The sequence below is a fragment of the Gobio gobio genome, assembly GCF_949357685.1.
Source record: "Gobio gobio genome assembly, chromosome: 3".
Lineage (NCBI taxonomy): Eukaryota > Metazoa > Chordata > Actinopteri > Cypriniformes > Gobionidae > Gobio > Gobio gobio.
This window is the reverse complement of record NC_137099.1, coordinates 9,673,913-9,693,197: the sequence shown is the minus strand read 5'-3', so window position 1 is coordinate 9,693,197 and position 19,285 is coordinate 9,673,913. Positions and strand designations below refer to the sequence as shown.

The 19,285-nt window shown below is 40.4% G+C and overlaps 1 protein-coding gene across 1 annotated transcript in view; it reads left to right on the top strand.

The window, feature by feature from the left end:
* pard3ba (par-3 family cell polarity regulator beta a) overlaps positions 1-17,552 on the top strand; it is a 277,652-nt gene extending 260,100 nt beyond the window's left edge. The window contains exons 23-24 of the mRNA XM_079811668.1: positions 565-635; positions 15,403-17,552. Of these exons, the coding sequence (XP_079667794.1) occupies positions 565-635; positions 15,403-15,739 (408 nt within the window). The 3' untranslated portion in view covers positions 15,740-17,552. The remainder of the gene's footprint in view (positions 1-564; positions 636-15,402) is intronic.
* The last annotated feature ends 1,733 nt before the right edge of the window (positions 17,553-19,285 follow it).

Genomic DNA, 19,285 nt, shown 5'->3' with positions numbered 1-19,285 from the left:
ATTACTGTTTTGTGGCAGTTTTGATTTAGAGACTAAGAAAAATCTTACCAACCCCTGTAAATCACGTCTCTTTTTTTACTTTATGGTAGAATATTAAATGTGCAATGTCGTGTGTGTGTGTGTGTGTGTGTGTGTGTGTGTGTGTGTGTGTGTGTGTGTGTGTGTGTGTGTGTGTGTGTGTGTGTGTGTGTGTGTGTGTGTGTGTGTGTGTGTGTGTGTGTGTGTGTGTGTGTGCGTGCGTGCGTGCGTGCGTGCGTGCGTGCGTGCGTGCGTGCGTGCGTGCGTGCGTGCGTGCGTGCGTGCGTGCGTGCGTGCGTGCGTGCGTTCGTTCACATTCTGATGTAAATAAACAGAGAAAAAAATCAGTATTTACATGGTTTTTATGTGTAGTCTGGTTTTTATAATGCATTTAATTTTCATAGATATCGATGGTTTTTTTGGGATCACGCGTCTTTGTAATTCCATTTGATGATCCTTGTGTACAGAGATTATGCTCTTCACCGTTCTAAATGTCACATTAGCTGATAGTGACATAATCTTATTTGATTTTTCTGTGCTTTGCAGATCCGAGGGCCTGATCCACGAATGGCTCCGAGATACAACGATGACGATCGGCTGTATGCCTCCATGCCCAGGTGAGCCTGTGTTTGCATGTGTATTTTCACTTGTACTCAGGTTTGTGTGTTCTTGTACCATATGCTGGACATATGTGGCACCGTTGGATCCGTAGAGTCAACAAAACAAGACAGAGGAAGGTGGAGGGACTTCCCTTCCTACACACACACACACACACACACTCTCAGTCTAATCCTCTTTCAGCTCCCTAATTAAATCTTGAGTGTTTGCCTTCCGAGAGCTTTTCTCATCCCGGAATATTCACCTGATCTGCTCCCGAAGGACCGGGATCCAGACAGGAAGCTGGGAATGCTATTCTGGCTCACATCCCAGGATCTTAAGTGCTTCAATAATTTTCCTCCAGAAACATACGCACATATGACGTGGCTGAACTGGGCCGTCTGATTATGAGTAGGTCATAGTGTAAGCAAAATGGTCTTGTGTGATATTAAAGGGCATTTTAAGTCATATTTGAATTAAACCTAACTATGATTATACTTTTTAAGCAAGCTGACACGATTGAGATGGTAAAATTAATGTAAATGTTCACTAAAAACATGGACAATTCTTGTTTTCTTGTAGTTTACAAACAATCTTTTTTTTTTTCACCTACAAATGAAGATTCTGTCATCATCCTATATTTTAAAGGTGCCCTGCCACACGTCACGTATCACATGTCATTACTTTTGTGGTAATGTCTGAAGTTCTACCATGGACTCTGTAAAAATGTTTGTGGGATAAAAATGCCTTGGTTACCTTGTTTCAAGCCATTCTAGCGTGTTATAGAAAGCCTGCAGAAAGTTCTCATTAATATTCAACGAGCTAACCTGCTTGACTCTGATTGGCTAACAGCTAGCCAATGAGCGCCTGGCTATCAGCATTCTTTACCCAGTGCAACAAGTAGAGGAACTTTTGTTTACTATCGTCTGGAATCGCTGCAGAAATGGCTTCTTCAGGTATATTGCCATATATATGTGACCCTGAATCTGAAGACATTCACGACGTAACACAAACACATATGGACCTAACATATTTTTAAAAAATACAAGTAAAAACAGTTTTGTGTGGCAGGGCACCTTGTAAAAAAAAAAAATGTTCATACAGTAAAAAAAGTCCAATGTTACTTCAAAATATGTTACACTGAAGAAAGAAAGTCTCAAAGGTTGCGTCTCAATCAGCTCCCTAGTTCACTGTTAAGGGCACTGATCAGGGAGTCTGTCATTGTTAGGGCTGTCTCAATCGCTAAATCTTTCCATTTCACTGAAAAGTCTGCTCCCTAAAAGGTCCCGCATTGCACCGTGTGTTGTGCTGGTTTTGTCGGACCTGAGTGTGGCATTTGATACCATTTACCATAGCATTCTTCTTGAGCGACTAGAATGTATGATAAGTGTCAAAGGCACTGTGTTACAATGGTTTGCTTCTTACCTCAAGAATATGACTTTTTCTGTAAATTTAGGAAACCTTGGAGCCTCCATGGATCGGGCTTGTTTGTTCAGCACATCTCAATCGAGCATCTGGATTGGATTGAGATCTGGGGAATTTGGAGGCCAAGTCAACACCTCAAACTGGTTGTTGTGCTCCTCAAACCATTCCTGAACAATTTTTGCTTTGTGGCAGGCACATTATCTGCTGAAAGAGCCACAGCCACCAGGGAATACTGTCTCCATGAAAGGCTGTACATGGTCTGCAACAATGCCTAGGTAGGTGGTACGTGTCAAAGTAACATCCACATGGATGGCAGGACCCACGGTTTCCCGGCAGGACCCACGGTTTCCCAGCAGAACATTGCCCAAAACATCACACTGCCTCCACCGGCTTGCCTTCTTCCCATAGTGCATCCTGGTGCCATGTGTTCCCCAGGTAAGCGACACACACGCACCCGGCCATCCACGTGATGTAAAAGAAAACATGATTCATCAGACCAGGCCACCTTCTTCCATTGCTCTGTGGTCCAGTTCTGATGCTCACGTGCCACTGTTGGTGCTTTCGGTGGTGGACAGGGGTCAGCATGGTCACCCTGACTGATCTGTGGCTATGCAGGCTCATACACAACAAACTGCGATGCACTGTGTTTTCTGACTTTCTATCAGAACCAGCATTAACTTCTTGAGCAATTTGAGCTCCAGTAGCTCGTCTGTTTGATCTGACCACACGGGCAAGCCTTCGCTCCCCACGTGCATCAATGAGCCTTGGCCGCCCATGACCCTGTCGCCGGTTCACTACTGTTCCTTCCTTGGACCACTTTTGATATATACTGACCACTGCAGAAAACGCATGTGTAACAGTATAATGGATCTGTGCGTCAGGTCTTAAAGGGACAGCAGTTCATGTACCTGCTGCCAAATTATCAGATAATATTAAAAATATCCATATGGCAGTTTTTCCCCCATGGTATCGATCTCAAAAGTGTGGCCAGTAACTTTGGAAAACCACTAGCCTCAGTGGCTGGTGAGCCAAAAAAGTTAATGTCAAGCCCTGTACGTGTTGCTAGTAAATACATTGGCATATAAATATGTCAGTCATTCAGTAAATTGGTTTATGTTAGCACTTTACCATGGTACTACGGTACTACCATAATCTGTAGTTAAATCTATGCAATTTGCGTAGATTTGGACCTTTTGAAATCCACCCGAAACCACATCAAAGCACGTTTTCACGAACTTAGACCTGTAAAACACCTACCAATGAAACATCAGAGCAAGTTGGACAAAGTTTTCCTTACTTCTAAAATCATTTGTTTTGACTTTTCTCAGGCTCCACATCTTGTTTTGATATTCCCCAGAAATAAACTCCCACCTCAGCCCTCCTGCGGCTCCCAGCTCTCCCCGAAGTAGCGGTGCCGCCCCGAAGCCCTGCTGTATTCATAAGAGCGGACCATTTAAATGAAATGAAATACATTTTTCAGGGTTGAACTTTGTGCTGTGGTTCCCTCGGGGTGCTCATTCAGGCCCATTTCCTTTCAAATGACTGCGCTCTGTTACATTAGCATATATTTCCCTTTGCGCTGTTTCTCGCTCTTACTCTCTCTCTCTCTCTCCCAGTGTGTGTATGTGTGGCTCAGTAGAAGCAAAAGTGCTTGTTTCTGTCTTTTCGAAAAGTTCCTTAAGGCTGAAACCGATCACTTCAAACAGTATGTCACATCACTCTTGTCACAGAGAGCAATTTTATACTGTGTTCCTCTGTAGGAGCCATAATGCAGCAGTCACACACAATCACTCAGTTTGCGGCAGCCGCACGAGGCCTGAGGCTGGGCGATGTGGTGTAGTGGTTAAATCTCAGAGCTGGTAAGAGGGAGGTTGCTGGTTTGAATCTCAATTGAAACTAACTATGAGCCATCACTATTGTTCAGCGACAAGCCGGCAACATTGTGTGAAATTTGCATAAATGCTACATTTCTTTTAAAAATGTTTGCTTTTAAATGTCTTTTACATCATTCTCTCACATAATAACTAATAATCATAGTTTGTTTCAAAGTTTAAAGGTTTAATTCTCTCTATAATGTAATTCAACATAACGCTATATAATTCATTCATTGCATGTTTTTGCAGTATTTTGTGTCTTAAAATTGGCAGTTTTGGTTTATTTTTTTTGTTGAAAAATGTAGTTCTTGTTGTTACACTATGCTGCATTACATTAAGAGTGTGTTCACACGTGTAGTTCAGTTCACTTGGTTTGTTTGGTCCTGACCAAAGATAAATAAAAAACATTTATTCCTGGTCCGCTTAGTGCTCACTAGGGATGAAACGGTATGGAAATTTAACATCACGATTGTAGTGACCCAAATTATCACGGTTATCAATATTATCACGATTTTGTTCAAACGAGATGAAAGTGTTCAAAAAGAACAGATGCACTCACTTAAAACATTTCAACAAGTTTTATATTTGAAAATCAACAAACAACAAATAACTAAATGAGCTCTAAGCCCTTTTTTAAGCTAGATTCTGTGGGATTTCCTTCCTTAATGGCCGTCGTCAATAGCAACGCAAAAATAATAATAATTTGTCGTAAATATAATCTCTAATATTATCTCTGTAAATATATTCTCAAGCAATATTCTCATCAGTGTTCAGCAATGACACATTTAAATCTATATTTTGTGTAAGAGCCCAAACAGTATCCTAGTGAAATAATGCATATCCATATTTCCATATGATTTGACAGTTTATTTTATTAAATATCAAAATGTGTGCATCATACCTGACACCTAAATGATCACTTTACAGTCCGTTTTATGAATGTCATTCTCTTCAAATGCTATTGAAGTTTGAAACGTGTATAACGTCACCAATGTTGTATGTAACTTTAGAGACGGTCCCTAAATTCGCTAGCGTTATGTCAGTCATATCAGAGTCGCTGTGGTTCTGCTGTTTTTTTTTAAAACCATTTTCGCTGCTGAAATAGAACAGAAACAGTCAACCTCTGTATGATGAACGAATCTCCTGCGTACATCGCACGTTTATCTCTGCTTTGAGTGCAGATTTCAGCGAGTGAGCGTGGCGCGCGCTCTGAACCTTCTCGTTTACTTTGAATGGGTGACGTAACTCTGGCTAATCTGAACGCCTCTGATTATGAGACATAACATTCATAAACTCAATAGAAACACGTGTGAGTGGTTATAATGCGCAACGCGATTATAACAGATGGCTTTTGAGAAGACTATAATAAGTTCAACAGCCAAATGTCTAGTGTGCAGCCGAAATAACGTTACACCCGCAAATGGCGGTTGTTTATGTCAAGCCCTGATTATCCCTAAATGTCGCCCTAGTCTTGCCTGAATTTGTTCGTTCGCTTCACGTTATTATTTGCCAGACGTAGTTTTGGTACTGAGGTCAAAGTGCACTTGCCTTGCGTTCGTAGTTTTGAAGTGTTTTCCCCTATTACAGTGACTTTCTTCTGGCATGTTCTGCAGACAAGGTGACCATCTTAGATTAAGTTTCCCTCAGGACTTTTGTAAAAGCCAAAATATGACCACACCTCGGATTTGGTCCTTTCCTTAGAAGTCTGAACAATCCCTCGAGTGCTGTCACTGCCATTTCTTCTCATTAAAAAAACAGCGGTGCGCTGCGTCAGACTGACGCTGACTGGACAAGATTTACCGCGAGTTTTCACAACCGTGATAATCACACGCGGTTTTAATGATAATAAAATTTTATACAATATTATTAACCGTCACTAAATTGTATCATGATTTATCGTGAAACCGGTAATCGTTTCATCCCTAGTGCTCACATTGGCATTTTAGCACCAAACCTAAAGATACCAAACCTAAAGGCATAGGGATGTGTTCACAACCTGATTGGTCGGATTTTATTGCGTATGTTTTGTGACGGAACTTACCGAACATCCAAAACAATGCTGTGTGCTGGGTTAAATGCGCTCGTTGTATGTATAAGCCTACATATGTAGGGTCCTATGATTTCAGTGATGCAGAAAAGGTGAGGGGAATAGCGGAATCCAATCACAAAAACAGAATTTAATGTATAACGCGAAATTTGTAATTTTTTTTATGAATAAATAAAAAGCAGGTCACTACACTTGCCGTATTTTCCGGACTATAAGTCGCACTTTTTTTTCATAGTTTGGCTGGTCCTTATAGTCAGGTGTGACTTGTATATCAAAATGAATTCATACTGACTGACAAGAATAAACATTTATTTGCTGCTATGCTGCTCCTGTAGCCTACCCCTGAAAAAATTTACTGAAAACAACCGAAAACTGAAAACCTGTTAAGTGAAATATTAACTTAAAGACAACTGAGAAAGACTGAACACAAACAAAATGCCCCCCCCCCCAAAAAAAAAACCGAAAATCCTATTCTGCACATTACAAACTGCAGGTAACGTTAGTAAAATATGCTGCCGAAAACGGTAATCGAGCAACAGAAAGTAAGTTTGGAGTGAGTGAGAAACTTGTGAGGGACTGGCGAAAAGCAAAGGTTACTTTAACTGTAATGAAGAAAACAAAGAAAGCTAATCGCGGACTGAAAGCAAGATGGCCAGAGCTGGAGGAACGAGTCCACATATGGGTGCTTGAACAATCCAGTATAATCCACGCGGTTCTGATGCCTGTACTGAACTGTGATGGGCAACATCGCCACTATGACGAGAAGAAAGAGTAATGCATGAGCATTCTGTCCTTTTTAGGGTCGCATCTTGTGACATCATGTCCTGTTTTTGGTGCGTTTAAGTCTTTGGTCTGTGCTGCGTTCATATTTCATTCGAACCACACAGCATTCTCTGTCCACTTTCAGCGGCCTCGGTCCACTTGTTTGGTGAGCACCAGGGTTCGGATGGCAGCGTTCACGCTTATTCAAATGAACCGCACTAACAGAGCAATCACACCTGGGCTCATTTTAATCTAACCAAACATGCCACGTGTGAACACACCCTAAGTTGGGCTGTTGCATTTCATTTTATATAAAATAATACATTTCCCTGAACTATATAAACACATCCATGTTTTGCTAAAATCAAAATCTATAATGTCAAAATCTTAGCAGAAGGAGCTTATTTAACGTCTAACATAACCCTCGTCACTTCGTGAGAAAACAGTTATAAACTTTAGAAATGGTGTGCATCTTAGGCATCGAATTTGCATACAAAGAAATAATTTCCGTTAGCGTTTAACCTCAGCAGGAGGTGGATTAGGGTGAAGCTCTATCCCAGCAGACTTGCCGGCTAATCGGCCTGAGTCTTAAGCCTGCATTTGATTGGATAAAGATCAGCCAGAGGCAGGAGGTTACACAACACCGGGGTTGTCTGCAAACAGAGCTTGTGAACGGACTCTGCTGAGTACAGTTTGGATCTTTCCATCTCAGCATGTGTTTAAAATTAGCTCATTTGAAACAATAGTTTCCGAGACCAAATCATTGAAATGAAAGGAGAGGCTCCATGTAGCTGGAACAGACAACAGAGCCGTCAAGAAAGCCACCAGTTGTGCGTCTGCCAATAAAAGCAGCACTCCTGAAAACATTCAGATCTGCTAGAGAGCATGCAGTGAAACTGTGATTAATACGTATTCGTTTGTTTAAGATGGCGAGGTTCTGCCTCTGTGAAAAGGATGTTTTGATTCAGATTATCAGGAAGGAGTGTGCTTTTCTTTGTTCATTCATCTTGGCAACAGAAACAACTATTACTTCTTTTCATTCTCATGACATCTCACTCTGCTTTATATTGCGTTTTGGCTGCGGCTGCCGCTTTGCTTCCAAGTAAATAAAGCGCAGCGACTGTGCTCTGCTTTAACATTGTTTGCCTTGAAACACAGGAGCCGTAATGAAATCAGTGTTTGGAAATGAAACTCTTATTTTGTTTTCTGTCTCCATCAGCTCCTGTTTTCCCTACGGCCTTAATGTCTGGAACTAGTGCCATAGATTAAATATATCTAACCAATTCCACACAAATAATTGGCTATAGATTTGTATAGTCTTACATATAGGTAGACACAGTATCTGTCTTGTCTAATATTCCCAAAAGTTTTGGGACATCTGCCTTTACATGCACATAAACTTCAATGACATCCCATTCTTAATCCGTAGGGTTTAATATGGAGTTGGCCCAACATTTGCAGCTATAACAGCTTCAACTCTTCTGGGAAGGCTTTCCACAAGGTTTAAGAGTGTGTTAATGGGAATTTTTGATCATTCTTCTAGAAGCTCATTTGTGAGGTCAGGCACTGATGTTGGACGAGAAGGCCTGGCTTGAGTCTCCGCTCTAATCCATCCCAAAGGTTTTCTATCAGGTTGAGTTCAGGACTCTGTGCAGGCCAGTCAAGTTCCTCCACACCAAACTCGCTCATCCATGTCTTTATGGACCTTGCTTTGTGCACTGGTGCACAGTCATGTTGGAACAGGAAGGGGCCATCCCCAAACTGTTCCCAGAAATTTGGGAGCATGAAATTGTCCAAAATGTCTTGGTATGCTTAAGCATTTAGAGTTTCTTTCACTGGAACTAAGGGGCCAAGCCTAACCCCTGAAAAAAAACAACGCTTGGCACAATGCAGTCAGGCAAGTACCGTTCTCCTGTCAACTGCCAAAACCAGACTCGTCCATCGGATTGCCAGACAGAGATTTGTCACTCCAGAGAACACGTCTCCACTGCTCTGGAGTCCAGTGGCTTTACACCACTGCATCTGACGCTTTGCATTGCACTTGGTGATGTAAGGCTTGGATGCAGCAGCTCAGTCATGGAAACCCATTCCATGAAGCTCTCTACACACTGTTCTGGAGCTAATCGGAAGGCCACACGAAGTTTGGAGGTCTGAAGCTATTGACTCTACAGAAAGTTGGCAAAATCTATCTATGTAATCAGATATCTGTCTGTCTTTCTCTGTCTGTCTGCCTAGTTATCTGTCTATCCATCTACGTACACACTGTAATTTCCTGATCTTGTTTTTGTTGTGCTTAATTGTTTAGTCAGTCCATTAATCCATTCTCACTCATTGACTGGTCATAAGTTCATCCTGTTACTTACAATTCAACACACCCTCCTTTGTTTGCCCTCACCCACCAGCTGTTTGGCATTGTGTGTGCACGTCTGTCTCTTGGGGAAGACACAGGAGTCGAGGTCAAATTAGGAGCCAAGAGAAGAATTTCCTTCCGAACGTCTTGGGCAGGTGCAGGGATCTCATGCAAACAGATTCCTCCCTTGTCGTAAGACGGAAAATATGTAAGCGGACGGCTCGCTCACTCGCACGCGGGTTTCTTCGAGCGTTGAGTGTTGATTAGTGCTAGTGTCAGAGAGATGGATTACAGGACTTGTCATTACTTTGTTTTTTACTTGTGTATGTTAAATCACACCACCTACCGCAGGCTGTAGTGTCTTTCACACACAAACGCACGGTCAAAGACATTTGTTCACTCCCAAACAGGCTTTGTGGTCTCCATCGCATTATTAATGCAAATTCAAAGACACTTTGACCTGCAGTTGGTCAAATAAGCACATGTGGTGCTATAACACACACACAAACATGACCTTTACCATAACAGAATTTCCATCTCTTATCCATACACACACGCGCTGCTCCGCCGATCTCAGACACATGTGCTTATTCATACACTCCCTCTCACACACATAATTACGAACACTTACACACATCTGGCCATCACACACACGCACACCCGTTGCTCGCTCAGCTGTGACCCTAAGCCTCTGGGCTTACTTTAGGTCACTGGATCATGGGGTCAGTTGTAGGGTACGGCTGTAGTGAGTCGCTCACGCTAGAGTTGTGTAAGTCTGATTTAATCCTCAGCTGCCAGCATACAGTCTTTTACCCACGGCATTTCTCATTATGGCTAATCTAGCATGCTAACTCTGACTTGAAGCCCACTGTATTTATCTCACGGTATAGTGTGCGTGAGGTATGTGTAATGTATTCCAGTCTAAATGGTGTATACATTATATATTCTAGTGTAAATTATTTATACTGTATGTCATATTCTATTGTATATGAGGTACATATCATTTATTGTACACTAAATGGGGTACATAATTCAGTCTGCATCGAATATTCTATTGTATATAGGCTATATGTTAAATAACGTTGACTAAATGGGCTTTGTACCATATACCATATATTTTAGTGTTTGAGATGTATGCATATGAAATATACTAGTGTAAATTGGGTATACAGTGAGGAGAACAAGTATTTGATACACTGCCGATTTTGCAGGTTTGCTCACTAACAAAGCATGTAGAGGTCTGTTATTTTTATCATAGGTACACTTCAACAAAAATCCAGAAAATCACATTGTATGATTTTTAAAAAATGAATTTGCATTTTATTGCATGACATAAGTATTTGATCACCTACCAACCAGTAAGAATTCCGGCTCTCACAGACCTGTTAGTTTTTCTTTAAGAAGCCCTCCTTTTCTCCACTCATTACTTGTATTAACTGCACCTGTTTGAACTCGTTACCTGTATAAAAGACACCTGTCCACACACTCAGTCAAACAGACTCCAACCTCTCCACAATGGCCAAGACCAGAGAGCTGTGTAAGGACATCAGAGATAAAATTGTAGACCTGCACAAGGCTGGGATGGGCTACAGGACAATAGGCAAGAAGCTTGGTGAGAAGGCAACAACTGTTGCCACAATTATTAGAAAATGGAAGAAGTTCAAGATGACTGTCAATCTCCCTCGGTCTGGGGCACCATGCAAGATCTCACCTCGTGGGGCATCAATGATCATGAGGAAGGTGAGGGATCAGCCCAGAACTACACGGCAGGACCTGGTCAATGACCTGAAGAGAGCTGGGACCACAGTCTCAAAGAAAACCATCAGAAGCACACTACGCCGTCATGGATTAAATTCCTGCACGCACGCAAGGTCCCCCTGCTCAAGCCAGCACATGTCCAGGCCTGTCTGAAGTTTGCCAATGACCATCTGGATGATCCAGAGGAGGAATGAGATAAGGTCATGTGGTCTGATGAGACAAAAATAGAGCTTTTTGGTCTAAACTCCACTCGCCGTGTTCGGAGGAAGAAGAAGGATGAGTACAACCCCAAGAACACCATCCCAACCGTGAAGCATGGAGGTGGAAACATCATTCTTTGGGGATGCTTTTCTGCAAAGGGGACAGGACGACTGCACCGTATTGAGGGGAAGATGGATGGATTGGGCCATGTATCGCGAAATCTTGGCCAACAACCTCCTTCCCTCAGGAAGAGCATTGAAGATGGATCAAGGCTGGGTCTTCCAGCATGACAACGACGCGAAACACACAGCCAGGGCAACTTAGGAGTGGCTACGTAAGAAGCATCTCAAGGTCCTGGAGTGGCCTAGCCAGTCTCCAGACCGGAACCCAATAGAAAATCTCAGTATTGCCCAGCGACAGCCCCGAACCCTGAAGGATCTGGAGAAGATCTGTATGGAGGAGTGGGCCAAAGCCCTTCTGCAGTGTGTGCAAACCTGGTCAAGAACAACAGGAAACGTATGATCTCTGTAATTGCAAAAAAACGTTTCTGGAGAGTCTATATATATATATAATTTTAACAGCTTCAACTCTTCTGGGAAGACTTCCCACAAGGTTTAGGAGTGTGTTTAAGGGAATTTGTTATCATTCTTCTAGAAGCGCACTTGTGACGTCAGGCACTGATGTTGGACAAGAAGGCCTGGCTCGCAGTCTCCGCTCTAACCCATCCCAAAGATGTTCTATCAGGTTGAGGTCAGGACTCCAGTCAAGTTCCTCCACACCAAACTCGCTCATCCATGTCTTTATGGACCTTGCTTTGTGCACTGGTGCGAAGTCATGTTGGAAAAGGAAGAGGCCATCCCCAAACTGTTCCCACAAAGTTGGGAGCATGAAATTGTCCAAAATGTCTTGGTATGCTGAAGAGTTCCTTTCACTGGAACTAAGGGGCCAAGCCCAACCCATGAAAAACAACCCCCACTCCATAGTCCCCCCTCCACCAAACATTACACTTGGCACAATGCAGTCAGGCAAGTACCGTTCTCCTGGCAACCGCCAAACCCAGACTTGTCAATTGGGTTACCAGACAGAGAAGTGTGATTTGTCACTCCAGAGAACACGTCTCTACTGCTCTAGAGTCCAGTGGCTTTACACCACTGCATCTGACTCTTTGCATTGCACTTGGTGATGTAAGGCTTGGATGCAGCTGCTCGGCCATGGAAACCCATTCCATGAAGCTCTCTACGCACTGTTCTGGAGCTAATCGGAAGGCTACACGAAGTTTGAAGGTCTGTAGCTATTACTGCAGAAATTTTGCGACATCTGCGCACTGTGCCCCTCAGCATGCGCTGACCCCGCTCTGTAACTTTGTGGCCTACCACTTAGTGGCTGAGTTGCTGTTGTTCCCAGTTGCTTCCATTTAGTGTATTTTATCTAGTTAGTATATTGTATGTGAGGTATGTATCATACGTTCAAATATATATAATTCTAGTGTAAGTGGGTATTTATATTTTATAAATGTTTATATGCCATTGATGAGGCAGTTGGTAGAAATTGGCACAAGATTTAAGGATGCATTCCCTGAGGTCTCACAAATGTCCGTTCCTAAATGCACCTGCTTGATTGATGTAAACATAAAATGACTCTTCAAAGAAGCATTTGTGTTATGAGTGCTGTCAACATAGTCACTCCGAAAGAACAAAATGAAACTGCATTTAGTAATATTATTCTGGAGTCTTGAGTCTGGCTATGTTTGGCCTCTATCTGTCTCCAGCATTTAAACGAACACACACACTGCGTTTAGGGTTAAGACTGCAGTATTTCTGTTTCAGTTGTTCTTGGGTGGTCAGAGCTGACAGACACGCTACACACGCCGCTGACAGATTATAACCACACACACACCTCACAGTACAGTGCACAGTCTACACACACCCACACACTTGTGTTTGTAACTAACTTTGACAGGTGAAATGGTGAACGGACTACAGTCATGCTTTAGAGTGAACTATATTAAACATTAACCGCTGCGTGCATTAAAACCTTCACACACGTGTTCTGCAGTGCAGGCTTTGACATAAAGGTTGCCGGCTCTCCTGTGTTAGTTTTTTTTTAGAGGCCACGTGGAGCTTGATGGATCGTAGATGGATGCAACACTCGGATAAGTAATGTAGGCCGCAACCCTGAAAATATTAAGAATGCAAATGCATAATGTAGTTTGTTTTTTTTACATTGCATCCATTACCCTTCGATCTGCAGATGCCCTCCATTTACTCATGTAGTTTTGTAAAGACCCCTGCTTCATGCTTTTTATTTATTTATTTCTTTGGTCCTGCTTTATCCTGTTTGGCTTAATTTCCCAGACTGCATACAACAAACGCTTTCGTTTTTCATTTATTATTCACAAGTGACATGTTGCCTTTCCTTTGAAAATGGTGAGCAGTGCAACCTTTTTTCTTTTCTTTTTTGGCAAATCGGCTATCTTTGAGTGAATGTAAATGTTTAATTTGCAGGAAGTTTACACATTAAGTATTCCAGTTGTGGGGTTTACCTTTCTTCCTAATGCTGTTTGCCTTCCTTGATTTTGTACCAGAACAAAGCTGTCAGCATTCCCTGCTGAAGAGCATTTGTTGTGAACCCATCCTGTAAAAAAAGAAAGAATATTTTTTTTCTTCTGCTGTGCATGAAGAACTGGCCGAAATCCAACAGTTAGGTCCTGTTGCGTTCACTAGCATGGGATGATGGTGTCCTGGTTTCCTTGCAAGGCTTCTTAACTAGCTTAACCTGCAAGACTTCTTTGATAAACCAACATGCTGGTTGGTTAATTTCGTTAAGCTGAGTGGCATGGTTATGTTGGTTCGCCAGTTAGACCTTGAAAATTGCTGTTATTTACTCATCCTCCTGTTGTTACAAACCTGTGTGCTTTTTTTATTTATGCCATGGAAAAAATACAGAGAATAAAAAAAAAAACTAACCCCATCCCTTAAAGGGTTTACTTCAGCGATTTAGCATTAAGCTTTGTATCAGTAGAAACCCGTTAGTATATTCAAATGATCATTGTCATGTTCGGCAGTGGCAGATCTTAAAGTCACAGCAGCACTACTAATGAAGTTTGAAGCCTAATAAATGTTAAAAAGCCTTCAATTACACTGTAATGTTGAATGGCTATAATTAATGTTTAAAATGGGGGGTCTATTTCATAGAGACATCAGTATCAGTATTAGTATCAGTGAAACTTTCATAAAAAGATGCCATTGAACAAATATTTAAAATATACTGTCTTTGTTTTTTCTACATTAATTTGGTAATTTACTGTGAAATTATTACATTATAAAATATATTAAAGTGTTTTAAACAGAAAAATGTGTGAATAATGTAGTTTAAAACAGCACTAAAAGAAAGTTACCGTTAAAAAATATATTATGCCTACCCACTATCTATCTACCTTTTGTATTTATTGCATAGCATATTGTATGTTCAGGGATGACAGACTGATAAGCAGACATGCTATTTATGACTGGATGTAACTTTTGATACTTTACAGTAAAAGTGGCTCTCCTATTGATTTTGTCCTATCAGTGTGGCTCTCCTGAAAAAAATGGCGAAGACCACTGGTCTAGAAGGCACCAACTTCTAAAATAATTTCACACTTCTACTACATAAATGACCCAATTTAAATACACATCCATCTTTCCAGCGGTGAAGTACCCCTTTAAGCTCCAGAAAAGGCAAAAAACATAATTTAAAACACCATAAGTAGTCATATATTGATATATTTTACTATATATTACATTATGACTATAATTCAAGTGTTCTGAAATCAAACAGCTTTGTGATGAACAAATGAAAATTTAAGTTGTTATTCTCTGAAAATCTTCCAATTTTCCACAGCAAATATGGCGGCAAAATGAATGCATTTTAATAATGGCAATGTTGTATGACTTAACTGGTCAAACAATTAAAGGGATAATTCACCCAAAAATGAAAATTCTGTCATTTACTCACCCTCAAGTTGTTCCAAATCTGTATGAGTTTCTTTCTTCTGCTGAACACAAAAGAAGATATTTTAAAGAATGTTGGTAACCAGACAGTTGACGGTAGCCATTGACTTCCATAGTACAGAAGAATGAAATTCATACAGGTTTGGGACAACTTGAGGGTGAGTAAATGATGTCAACAGAAGTTTCATTTTTGGGTGAACTATCCCTTTTAGTTATCATAAATGTTATTCAAGGACATCTTTGTGGAGCTTGACTATCAATTGTCCTTGTCAAAATGTACATTATGTGTATTCCATAGTAAAAAACATTTTTGAACTATTTGTCTAATAACCCTAACCTTACTAGTTCCTTTTAATAACTATGATATCGGTTTTCCAGGAGGATGCCCGTGGAGGAATACCAGAGAGACCCCATCCAGTACCCGAACCCCATCTACGAGACCCATCGAGACAACTATACGTCCCGCTCTCCCCGACTGCCCGTGCCCAGACCTACAGAGGCCACGGGCGGTGACTACCCTTCATCTCCAGTGCAACAGAGGGGTCCCATGAGGCAGGACGTCCCACCCTCGTTGAACCCAGGTGCCAGAGGACCACCCCGATATGAGACACTAAACCAGGGGAACTATCGGACGGCCAGTCCTGATCGTTACGGGCCATACGGAGACGAACAATACCAGGATCCCCGGCAGAAAAACCCAATCGGAGCTGTCTAAAGGAGGAGGAAGTGGATTTGTGCTGAAAAGGCAAGTGCTTGTGTAAAGTAAGTAATTAAGGAAACACTGAAGGAACAATCTAATTAGTTTTCTTAGACTTATGAAAAGAAAAAGCAAATAAAATTGGCTCGACATCGCCATCGATTACGCCAAAGTAAACTGGTTAAGTAAACCTTTGTGATTTGTTTTTTGGAGGTCGGCCATTTTCCCTCTTAATTAGCATGATGGGATGTGTGTATTGCTCACTTCTGGACATCAACTCCATTTTACAGTCAGTTAAGTTTGGATTGTACAGCTTCCAGAAGCAGTTAGGGTCTGTATATATGTATGTTTTGCATGTATTTAATTCATGACACCACACAAATGTGTATATGATGGTCCGCGGTGGTTAGTATGACACCTTTCGTTTTGTTGATGTCTTTAATGATCCTAAAATGTCCGATTGCTTTATGATTTTTTTTCCAGTCTTGTTTGTTTATATATTCGGTGCCTTATGCTAGCTCGGGTGAGAAGTTTTTTCATGTGAAGAAATCAGTTTACTCATTTTGTGGTTGGAGATTTTTTATTTGTATTTTATTTCGTTTTTTAGATTTGTATTGCATTTTATTTCCTCTGTAGTAACCTTTTCATCCTACAACACTTTTTGTGGTTTTTATTCTATGAATCAATCCTAAAGTGTTCTTTCGTGCAATGTTTTAAGGGTAATATTCTCTTTCAATCACCTCCCTTCTCGATTCACTATTCAGAGACCCCAAAACAAGAAAACGGGCGAGGTTATCCGATCTCCGTCTCGAACAACTGTTTTGACTTTTGTCACATCTCTCGTTTTATCTTAGGTTTGAGATTTGAACATTTTAGCAGCTTTATGGTAGTGTGAAACGCTAGGTGCAGTACAACTCTCTGTGCACAGGGCTTTCCGTGTTGTTGGATCACTGCTTTAAAAGCAAGACTTCCTGATGTCCTTGGTTTGTAAAACGATCTGTTTATTATATTTAGAAAACACATTACCAGTCAAAACATGATCCAGCAAGAACCAACTTCGAAAATGAACATAATGAATTTTTGCACCTACTTTATATTCTGTTTTTGCACATTTAATGCCTGAGTGGTAGTTTGCAGTAAAATAGCCAGGTTGAAACTGAAGAAACTGAGAACATGCAGAATACATGAAGTTATTATTATTTTAATATTTTTTTTGATATACAACTTAATACTATGTATGGATATTCAATCTTGTGTCTGTCTTATCACTGAAAAGTTGATTTCGATAATATTTTTATATCACATTTTCTTTCTATGTTTATGGAAAATCCCTCTTTGTGTTTATTTTTTTACTTTATTTTACTTTTTAATTTAATCTTTTTATACTTGTTTTTTCTTTATGAACAGCTGTTAAAGGATTTTTTGGTCAATTTATTATGAAACTTAACAAAAGAGAAAATATTGTGAATTTTTTCTTATTTAGCCTTTATTTGTAAAATGTAATTTTTGATAAAAATCAAGATGCTGGTCTGCATAACTTGTGAAATCATGTAACGTTAATGACAACACAATTGTTGTTGTTTTCATAGCGTATTCTTACTGTGTGGTTTTTATTTTTAAAGCTGGGCAAATTAAATGGAGTGTCATTACCAAAAATGAATCTAAATATTATAGGCTTACAATTTGCTGTAAATAAAATGGGTATGACATCGGTTAAGAATGGTTACGACATTTTGGTACCTTATTTGTTTATTTTAAATCTGATATTGTATGTTTTTTTGTAAATAAAATGGTGTTTTGATGATGACCTCAGCTATCCCATCCCTCAGTGAAGCCGCTTCGTGTTCCTTGTGCTTTTGTACAGTCTTATAGCTTCGAATTCATAATGATGACTGAGTGAACATACTTATCTAACATTACTGATAATTACTCCAGCTGATTAGTTCTAATTCATCCTCGACCAATTAAGCCACGGAGGGCTGCGCTGAAGTTATTAGGGTCTAATGGACCTATTTGGAAATCTTGCTGATTAGGAAATTTGGCATTATAGTGTTTGCATATATCTGGAGAGAATTTCCGTTTAATTAACCCGTGGATGAGGAGAAAGAGATGTTAGGTGGGAATAAACGCATTGTGAGAGCAACAAAAGGTTGATCAAATTTGAAAAGAGAGAAAGGAACTGTGAGGATGTCAGTCTAATCTTCATTATTCAGGGAGAGGACCACCATGCATGGTTATCATGAGCTGCAGAGCGTTTTAAACAGGCCTGATCATGCTCCAACAGCATTTTTATTTTTGCTCTTTTTTTTTATATGCTAAATTATTTTCAAATGTAAAAGGAAACTAGCATTTGTTTACAATATAATAATCTACTGAAGTTACAGTAAAGTCAACAGAAAAAATCATCAACTTTGATTCATTGATGCATAAAAGTGAATGTTTATTTTCTGTCATGTGCTCACCTCACTGGGATCTGCCATGTTGTGTGACGTCTTAAATTCTGCAGATTTACTCCGATGTTTAGAAGTTGTAAGTCCGTTATATACAGACTTTTTAAAGGTACAGTAGTAAAAACCTCAAAGGGTTAGTTCACCCAAAAATGAAAATTAGCCCATGATTTACTCACCCTCAAGTCATTCTAGGTGTATATGACATTCTTCTTTCAGACGAAGACAATCAGAGTTATTTATAAAAAAAGTCCTGGCTAATTCAAGCTTTATAATAGCATTAATTGTTGATCTGTTTTTGAAGTCCATAAAAAAATGCATCTGTCTGTCGAATAACTGCTCCACGCGGCTCCGGGGTGTTAATAAAGGCCTTCTGAAGCGAATCGATGCGTTTGTGTAAGAAAAATATCCATATTTAAAACTTTATAAAGTAAAGTTCCAGCCGATCGCCTTCTGTGGAAAAAGTGTTGAAAGTGCCTTCTCGCACTTCAAGATGCGTACATGACGTCTGACGAGCGGACCAGGTCGCGTTAGTCTTTCGATCGGCACAGGCACTTCCAACACTTTTTCCATAAATTGAATACGGAAAGTTTTGAAGTTTTAAATATGTATATTTCTCTTACACAAACGCATCGATTCGCTTCAGAAGGCCTTTATTAACACCCCGGAGCCGCGTGGAGCACGTTATTCGACAGACCAGTGCATTTTTTATGGACTTCAAAAACAGATCAACTATTAATGCCATTATAAAGCTTGGATTAGCCTGGACTTTTTTAATATAACTCAGATTTTATTCGTCATAAAGAAGAGTGTCATATACACCTAGGATGACTTGAGGGTGAGTAAATCCTGGGCTAATTTTCATTTTTGGGTGAGCTATCCCTTTAAAGGGATATGTGTAGAATTCAGAAAACCCATGTTATTAGCGACACTGGTGGCCGTTAAGTGAACTGCAGCCAGCAACTTATTGCTCTCACTCGTGCACACATGTAACATACAAGAGAATGAACGTCATTCAAGGCCCATATATACTTTTTTGTTCTTCAGAATAGCCCTTTCGGCATTATCCTGAACATTGTAAGCATTCATTCATTTCTGTTATAAGGTTTTTTTTTTC